Source organism: Parus major, chromosome 5 (genome assembly GCF_001522545.3).
Source record: "Parus major isolate Abel chromosome 5, Parus_major1.1, whole genome shotgun sequence".
NCBI lineage: Eukaryota > Metazoa > Chordata > Aves > Passeriformes > Paridae > Parus > Parus major.
The window spans coordinates 3,546,624-3,555,104 of record NC_031774.1 but is presented as its reverse complement, the minus strand read 5'-3'; the positions used below and the strand labels follow the sequence as shown (position 1 = coordinate 3,555,104).

General features: G+C 46.7%; 1 protein-coding gene across 1 annotated transcript in view; it reads right to left on the bottom strand.

Annotated features, from left to right (window-relative positions):
- The window catches only part of BUB1B (BUB1 mitotic checkpoint serine/threonine kinase B), a 26,848-nt gene extending 18,513 nt beyond the window's left edge, over nt 1-8,335 (bottom strand). The window contains 10 exon segments of the mRNA XM_033514953.1: nt 2,364-2,599; nt 2,714-2,892; nt 2,973-3,169; nt 3,920-4,064; nt 4,288-4,347; nt 4,691-4,852; nt 6,327-6,380; nt 7,050-7,339; nt 7,831-7,936; nt 8,223-8,335. Coding sequence (XP_033370844.1) covers nt 2,364-2,599; nt 2,714-2,892; nt 2,973-3,169; nt 3,920-4,064; nt 4,288-4,347; nt 4,691-4,852; nt 6,327-6,380; nt 7,050-7,339; nt 7,831-7,936; nt 8,223-8,308 — 1,515 coding nt within the window. The 5' untranslated portion in view covers nt 8,309-8,335.
- Nucleotides 8,336-8,481: the final 146 nt, after the last annotated feature.

The window sequence follows — 8,481 nt, the reverse complement described above, 5'->3', positions numbered from 1 at the left end:
ACATATTGAGGGCTATATACACACATTATCCTGCTCAGGCTGGGTATTCCAGCTGCTTCTTATTTTCCACAGATGCCACAGTTCTCATTTGACAGTCAAGACTGTCCCAATTCTAAGATAAGATTGTAAAGATAATTCTAAGATTCTAAAACTCTCTCGTCCACGAAAAACCACCAGGCCTGGAGTTTGAGTTTTTTTCAATTTTTCCATCAGAAGCCGTTTCAGCACCACAAACATTTCAGCACCTTAAAAGCATCCAAGATCTATTATTTAAAAGAATAGGTGTAATTTAGTTTGATAACACACTACTCTCATCTGCTATTTCAATTCCTTCAGACTCATCAGCACAAAAAGTTACTTGGTGGGAATATTTCACAAACTCACTCCTCTTGTCCATCATTTCCAAACTGCTTCCTGAGACATCTTGAAACCAATAAGAGAAACCTCTTCTTCCCTGTACAGGTTTTAGTAACTCAGAGCATTCACCAAAGGTTAGTCTTGCACTGCCCTTCCGTGGAATGGAATTAAACATCCTCAAATCTTCTGCCAGAAACAGGATATTTTATTTCATTCAATCTAAGAAATTTCATTAAGAGGAAAGCAGAGACTACTCTAAGGGCAGACATGAAAAGAAATATGGAAGCATTTGAGGACGAGAATTAATGTTTAAAGCAGCACAAAGAGACTGGTAAAAGAAATCTTATACTAATAATTCCTCATCACTCTTCTCAGCTATATTAAACCTGTGCTTTACTGAACTTGCCCATTCATTTAACCCAACTGCTTTTTACCTGAAAAGAACGTTCCTGGAGTTTCCATAAATTTTAGCCTGGCTGCATCCCTCCCTCATTCCAGATTTGGTTACCAAGCTTCACTTATAACAACATCCATACTGAGAAGATGAAATTATTTTCATCATCTTGATACCCAAGGTTTTCAGCTTTTATGTATTCTTCATGTTATTTGTAGATCTGTAGACTGTTAAAAGCTTCAGTGTAACTCCCAGTACTTTCTCACCTTTCTTTCCAACAGTGAACAGGCACTTATTGACACATTCCTCAAGTTCTGTTATGTCTTGCCTGTTACTTCTCCAAGGACATTTTATTCTGCACCATGCAATCACTGGCACAATAAAGGTAGGAGAGGAGGGCAGAAGCCAGGCAGGAGATTACCCATCCCTAACCAACTGCTCCTCTCATTGGACAATATTGGCCAGATACTCAAACTGCCCAATCCTATCAATTCTAAACATCGAATTCTGAGTGCTCTTTTTTTCCCATTTTGGGTGCCTCAAGGCTTTCAAGACTTTGCTTTTACATTATCATTCTAACATGGTCTGGAACAGTTGGTGCTCTGTTTCCAGGCATCAATCTCGTGACTTTCTATTCTTCTTTTCTCAGCTACAAGGAACATGGCAACACTGGGGGTTATCTGAGCACCTGTGAAACAAATCACAGGATTGATTCCCTTCAGACAATGTCTTGCATCACTTCTCTAGAACAGCCCTAAACACCTGTAGCACAGCTGCTGCTTTTGATGCTTAGTTTAAGCCATTGGAAGCTACTTTCTGTCATCCTGTTGCCAGGATAAATATTCCATTGATACAACACTTGTATTCTTTTGATCTGCACTCTTCTGTTTTCCTCGCAAGCACTTCAAAACAAGACTTGCAGAACACTGTACATGCCTTCTTTGCACAAAACAGACAACAAGGTCTTCCTTCAGGTTGTATTTTCCAGTATAATTCAACTCTTACGCTTCTTTCTTACAGATTTAACTAAGGCCTGGCTTCTCTCCCCTTCCCTGGCTAACATTTTCCCTCACACATTCCTCTTCTGCCCTCCAAACACTTCAGCAGGCCACCTCTGCCAATTCCTCTGCTTAGCAAGAACTTTCACTTCTTCATTTTAAAACTCCACAGAGATTTTAAACCTTATTCTAGCAATATCAGCTTGCTGAACTTGAACAGAGTACCCATGGCCAGGGACTCATTAGAAGGAGAGTGATCGTTCACAAGGGCATGCAGTGGCATGACAAGGGGGAATGGCCTTAAGCTGAAGTCGGGTGGCTTTGGACGAGATACTGGGAAGAAATTCTTCCCTGGAAGGGTGATGAGTCCCTGGCACAGGTTGCTCACAGAAGCAGTGGCTGTTCCAGCCCTGCAAGTGTCCAAGGCCAGGTTGGATGGGGCTTGGAGCAACTTGGGCTAGTGGAAAGTGAAACTGGATCATCTGAAAGGTTCCTCCCAACCCAAGCAATGTCACGATTCTATCATAAAATCTATATTTGCAATAGACACAAACCACAGGCAAAGGAGAAAGACACTACCTCTCTCTCAAAGTTTAGAAGACATCAGCTTACACACAACTTCCTCTGTTTCCCCCATTTACTTTGAGCATCCTTACCCTGCCTGAGTTCCACGGTCCTGCGCTGAGCTCATTCTCCTTGGCCCTGGGAACTGGAGGTGCTGGCCATGACTGTGCTGTAAGTGTGGGAATCTCAGGTCCAGACACAGAATTTTCATCAAACACAGCAAAACTTGGAGCATTTGGAACTTGCAGAGGAGCCCGAGGCTGGCAGCTTCTGTTTGGGTTCATGGCTATAAGCAAGAAGATTTGTATCAATTACCTTCAAGAGTCACATTCAATTGCAAATCTCATGTTAAAGAGATGAAACTCCTCCAATAGCAAGTTGTTTTAGCTCTTGAATGTACCTTTAACTGCATCTCCCACACGACTAATGGGGGCTCTCACTTTCTTCTTCCCTCTGCCTTTGAGATCTGCCAGTGAGCTTCTCTGAGGCTCTGCAATTTCCAGCAATCCCATATTGTCCCCATCAGGACTTTCCTCAAGTGCCAGTAGTGTCTGCCGAGAAACACGGGCCTGAAACTGCCTAGAACAAAATCATTGGAGAAGTCAGGACAACCTTCCCTATCCCAGGAATTCAGATAAGCACCTAAGTTCTTCCCTTACTTGTGATGAGCCTGGAGTTTGTCCAAAGGCTCAGCCTTGCGCTGGAGCCCTTCCTGGAATATGAGATCTGCTTTCCTGAAGCTGCCCCTGGCCTCGAGTGCCTCTGCCCAGGTGATGTAGAGCGGGGCCAGTGTGGTGCCGATCTCCTGGCTGTGCAGGTAACTGTACAGATCCAAGGGCTCATTGCAGCAATCGCCCTGAAACAACCCAAGTATGTCTGTAATGACACGGAACTGCAGAGGGACCCAGTCAAAATCTGCATTTCAAGGCCTCCAGCAAGACCCCAATGACTTCAATACTAATCTGTCAGGAGCAGCTGTAAGGCCAGTACACAGAATTTTATCATTTCTTATTTGAATGTTAGGTAATTCAATGATTGAATTACACCATATTAGTATTCATGAGAATGAACAGTTATTTTAGTTTCAGATGAAGTATAGCACATTCCTTGCCAGTTTTGGAGCTGGTAAATTAGCTCAGCAAGCTAAAGCTGGGAAAAAGCTGCTTTGAAAAGAAGTAGACAACAAAAATTATAGCAATAGAGAAACAGGGCTGGACCATAACATGCTTAGCAAGGTTTAGAGTTTAAAAGGATGTGGCTAGAAGCTAAAATATCTGGTAGGACAAATATATTTTAGATGTTGTATCTTTAAACCATTTCTCATTCTCCATAAATAAATATTTGAACTCTATTTATTCAAGGCAGCTTTTCCAAAACAAAAATATCTGGAGTTTGTAGCTGTCCAAAGTGAACAACCCTAAAAAATAGAAATGGGAATGGAAATGAGAAGCAGAATTCAAGAGTAACATGTTTGCAGAAAAATATATCTAATATAGCATCTCATTGTACAAGACTCTCGTCACCAGAATCAGCTTAGCTGTGTGCAGACATTATGACAAGGTCCCAAGGAAAAGCAGCATCCAAGAGATGTTCCCAAAACACTCACAAACTTGAGCCAGAGATTAAGATAGCGAGGATCTTTGTAGTATTGCTGCTGCCCATGGAGGGCTCTCACTGCCCTTTCCAGAACTGCTGCAAGGTTGCCATCCTTGCCACCCCCAGGGAAGGCCTGCTCTGTCCACTTGATGTACCTAGAGACAGAATGTGTTCATAGCAAGTCAGTTCTTAATAAGCACCTATAAAATATTAAGACATTAAAAAAAATAGGCATAACATTGAAACATAATCTAATATTTAAAAACAATTATAGAACTTAGCTTTCAATGAGTTTCTTATTAAATTAGAATGTGTTTCCCTTGCTTCTACAAGGATATCTGACTGTTCAACTCTCTTCTGAAAGAAAAGGGAACTTACCGCTCCCACACATCCAGAGGATCATCCCCAGAGTAAAATCGTATTTCTGCTTCAAACTCCCTAAAACATAACATTATTCATCCAATAAATACATTTGTATCACTGTATATTTATCTTGTATATTACAAAATAGGAGTTAATTATTTATTTAAAAGCACAGCTAAATCTCCCTAGTATTTGCTGTTTAAATGCTCCATTGCAAACCTAAAAAGTTGAAGTCTCTACTACACAGTGCTTGCAGTGAGTAGTTCTAAAATTCTAGTGTGGTAATAGCAGACATCAGTTATCAAACTTTTTTTATACCTTTTTTTAATTTCTATGAGACTAATACAGTTAAAGAACACATAGATAAAATGAGAAGGGAGGAAGATAAGGGAAAAGGAACTGTTATAACATCACTTACTGTTTTTTAAGCTGCACAGCAGTGTGGCTGGAAGAGTCCTGTTGAGCCAGTGCCTCCTGCAAGCTGGACATCACCCGCCCCTGCCTGAGGGGCTGCACATTCTCCTTGCTCAGCTCCCACTCATGGCTGTCCTCCTGGGACATGACCACCTCTCCTTCAATCCTGCATTCACAAGAAACCGACACCTGTAGGGCTGGGTACTGACCTGAAACCTGACGGAGACGGCTTTCCTCAGCCCCTTCACCCCGAATTTTCTGTGCAGCCAAAACACACCGCTTAGATACCACACTTTTAGAGGGACTTCAGCGTTTAATTCCCCATTATGGGAAATACATGAAAAAAGAGCCAGTCTTGACAAGGAAGAAACGCACAGAGGCAATCTTGGCAGCAAAAGCCACTAAGATTAACCCAGTTGCCTCCCCAGTGGTTCCTCCTTTCCCTGCCCCGAGACACACCACCCTCCTCACGGGGGCTGCCGATGGCTGCGCTCCGGCCACGGGGAGCCTCAGCCAGCCTTAGTCGGGACCCTCTGATCCTTCACCAGTCAGGCGAGGGGTTGCAGCAGGAGGGGGACACAGCCGAGCCTCGACCCCTGCCCGGCAGGGACCCTCGCTGGCACCGAGGGGAGGCGAGGCTGTTGGTTCCCCGGGACGCAGCGCCCCACGCCGGGACCGGGCACCCCGCGCTGTCCGGGCAGCCCCAGCGCCGTGCCGGGCGGAAAAATACGGCCCAGAGCGACACAGCCACCCGCGCTATGTACCTCATCTCCTAAAGCCCCTCAAGGATCCCACACAGCCCCTCAGGCCGCCTCCGCTCTCAGTCCCTCAGAGCTCCAGAGACACCCACAGCCCCACACACCTCACAGACTACAGCCCCTCACGGATCTCCGAGCGCCCCTCAGCCCCGCGCACCCCACAGCCCTCAGCCGCCCGCCCCTCACGAGTCCTGCAGCCTTCAGAGGCCGCCACACCTCACAACTTAGAGCCCCTCCGCCCCACAGGGATGCCTCAAACCCTACGCACACCTTACGACTCCTCAGACCGACAGGGATCCCACAGCCCCCCTCAGCCCCTCACGGATCCCCGAGCGCCTCTCAAGGACCCCACAAGCATCAATTCCGTGCACCTCACAGCACCGAAGGCCGCCTCAGTCCCTTATGCACTGCACAACCATCAACCCCAAGCACCTCGCAGCTTCTCAGGGACCCTACAGCTCCCCCAGATCCTCTAGGGCCCGTCACGGCACACAGCCCCTCACAGACTCCAGAGCCGCTCAGCCCTTCCCCCAGCCCCACCGGCGCGCGCCCCTCACGGACCCCAGAGCCCTCAGCTCCGCGCATCTCACAGCCCCTGAGGCCGCCTCGGTCCCTCAGGGACCCCACAACCCTCAGCCCCCGCGCACCTTTCACCCCACAGCGGAGCCGCGCACCGCTCACGGACACCACAGCAGCGCAGGCCGCTCTAGCACCGGGGGCTGCCCCAGTTCCACGAACCCCTCCCAGCCGGGAGTAGCGCACACAGCTCCCAGCGAGCCGCCCGGACTGACACAGGGCCCCAGCAGCGGAAAAGCCGTAACGGCGGCGACGCCTCGGAATTCAAACCTCTCCCGCCTCCCCATTGGCCTCGCCCTGCCCCACCTGATTGGCGCCGTCCTGCGTCGCCTCGAGGCATCACGGGAAATGTAGTTTCCGCTTCACCCGCGGCGCCGGCGGGAAAAAATAAGTAATTTTATAAATAATGCGCTCGCAGTTAATCTCATCTAAAAGGCACGCTCCCTTTCCCGCTCGCCTGTGTTCCCCGCTCTTTCCTTCTGGTAACAGCTAGCACCTGTTGATTCCCCACGTTATTTCTCTGACTCAAACTCATCCTGTCATTTTTCCTCAGGCGCTCTCCTCATGCAACTGGCGATGAGTTCTGCTTTCGTATCAAAGAAAACCTCAATTTTTGATACCCGTAAATAATAAATAGTTTGACACGCCCAAAGCGGCTCCCAGAAACAGAGGGCTGCATTAATTTGATGCTCAGTCCCATTAATCACCTTCTCACTGCAAGTATAAAAGGAAGTGGTGATGCTGCTTTACATGTTTGATAATGAAGACAGAATGCATTTATTAATTTCTCTGCAAGTTATTTGGGTAAACAAAATTGTACTTAAGACCCACAGCAGTAATGCTGAAAAGCCAAGGGGGACTGCTATTACCTCTTCAATCTGCTCAAGGCAAAGGGGACCCTGAGCTAAAGAAATGGCTCTCTCCAGGATATTCTGGTCTTTTCAGAAAACTCCTTCCTTAGCAACACTAACACCACAACAGTGAAAGACATGCAGGAGAAGGGGCTTAAGGTCTTTTACTGTTAATTACCTCAGTTTTTTCACACCGAGAGCTTCAGTGTATGCTCCTTCACACACTGGTGTCTCCTGAGTCTGAGGTGCACTCCTGGATTCTGGACTATCTTCCTCCTTCAGTTCACTCTGAGAGAAAGCAGGAGCTGGGACTCTCTGAGCCACCACCCCGTGGAAGGGCGTTGAGGCCAGGTGGGCAGCCCTGTTAAAGTCACACGTGTCCTCTGGGTTGGCACAAAGGGTCTTGTTCTTGTAGGAGCCTGTCACAATTGCATCCTCAGCCAAACGTTCAATTCCATTCAGCTCATTCTGAAAAAAAAACCAGAAAACACAGTGAATGCCTGCAGATTTTATGACTAATTTTTTCTCTAGTTAAAAGCTGGATATTTCCCTTCCCTCTTTTCCACTTCACCTCCATCCAACATGAACAGGACATTCAGTCTCCATGAAGTCTATTTATCATAGAACCCCAGAACAGTCTGGGATGGAAGGGACCTCAAAGACCATCGCCTTCCACCCCCTCACCATGGGCAAGGACACCTTCCACACGTTCCTCCAAGCCCCATCCAGCCTGGCCTGGAACACTTCCTGGCACGAGGCAGCCACAGCCACAAGATGATATTTCCAGTATAATCTCATCATCACCCCTGTTCCATTACTGCCAAGCCAGGCAGCACTTTGGAAGCCTTGCTTTTACACGTGATGCCAGTCCAGCCAAGCTGACTCAGTGTGACAGCAGCACAGGCTGCCCTGGTGTCTCCTGGGCAGGAAATCTGCCATGGGCTGAACTGTTTCCTTACACAGGCTGCTGCTGCTGCTGCACTTTCCTTGGCACTCAGAGAATCCACCGGCTTAAGAACAGCGAGAGGGTGACGGGCACTTTTCCGGCTACGACCTGCTGAACAACTAAGAAGAAGTTACAGTCAGTTACATTTCTATTGGAGCAACTTCCCAACTCCAACAAATTCCTCCCTAGAGTTTAAGACTATGGATCATCTCAGTTAATTAACCAGTTTCTACTACAGAACTAACAGGAAGCAACAGATATGGCTCTCCAGAATGAGGGAAGGTTATAAAGCAGTTTAAATACTTCTAGGCTGAAGATGAAGAACAGAAGAGCATTTCCTCATCATGGCCTATGAGTAATTAAATAAAAAATACCAGTATAAACAAAACAAAACACAACACACACCCCCACACATCCCTGCAAGAAACAGTTATTCCAGCTGCTACAGCAAGGGCTTTGGTGCTTCCGTTTTCCTTTCCCTCTGAAATCATCTAGGCCTTGAATAATTCTACCTTATGTTCTGATTTGTCAAAGTAGAGGATTCATCAAATATAGAGAAAAATGGAGCAGCAGCTGGTGGGGGAAGCAGACCTACATCTGTAAAGAAAAACCAAGAGGTTTTATCAAATCCACAGTTCTTCCAAAATAGCATATACAGCATTAC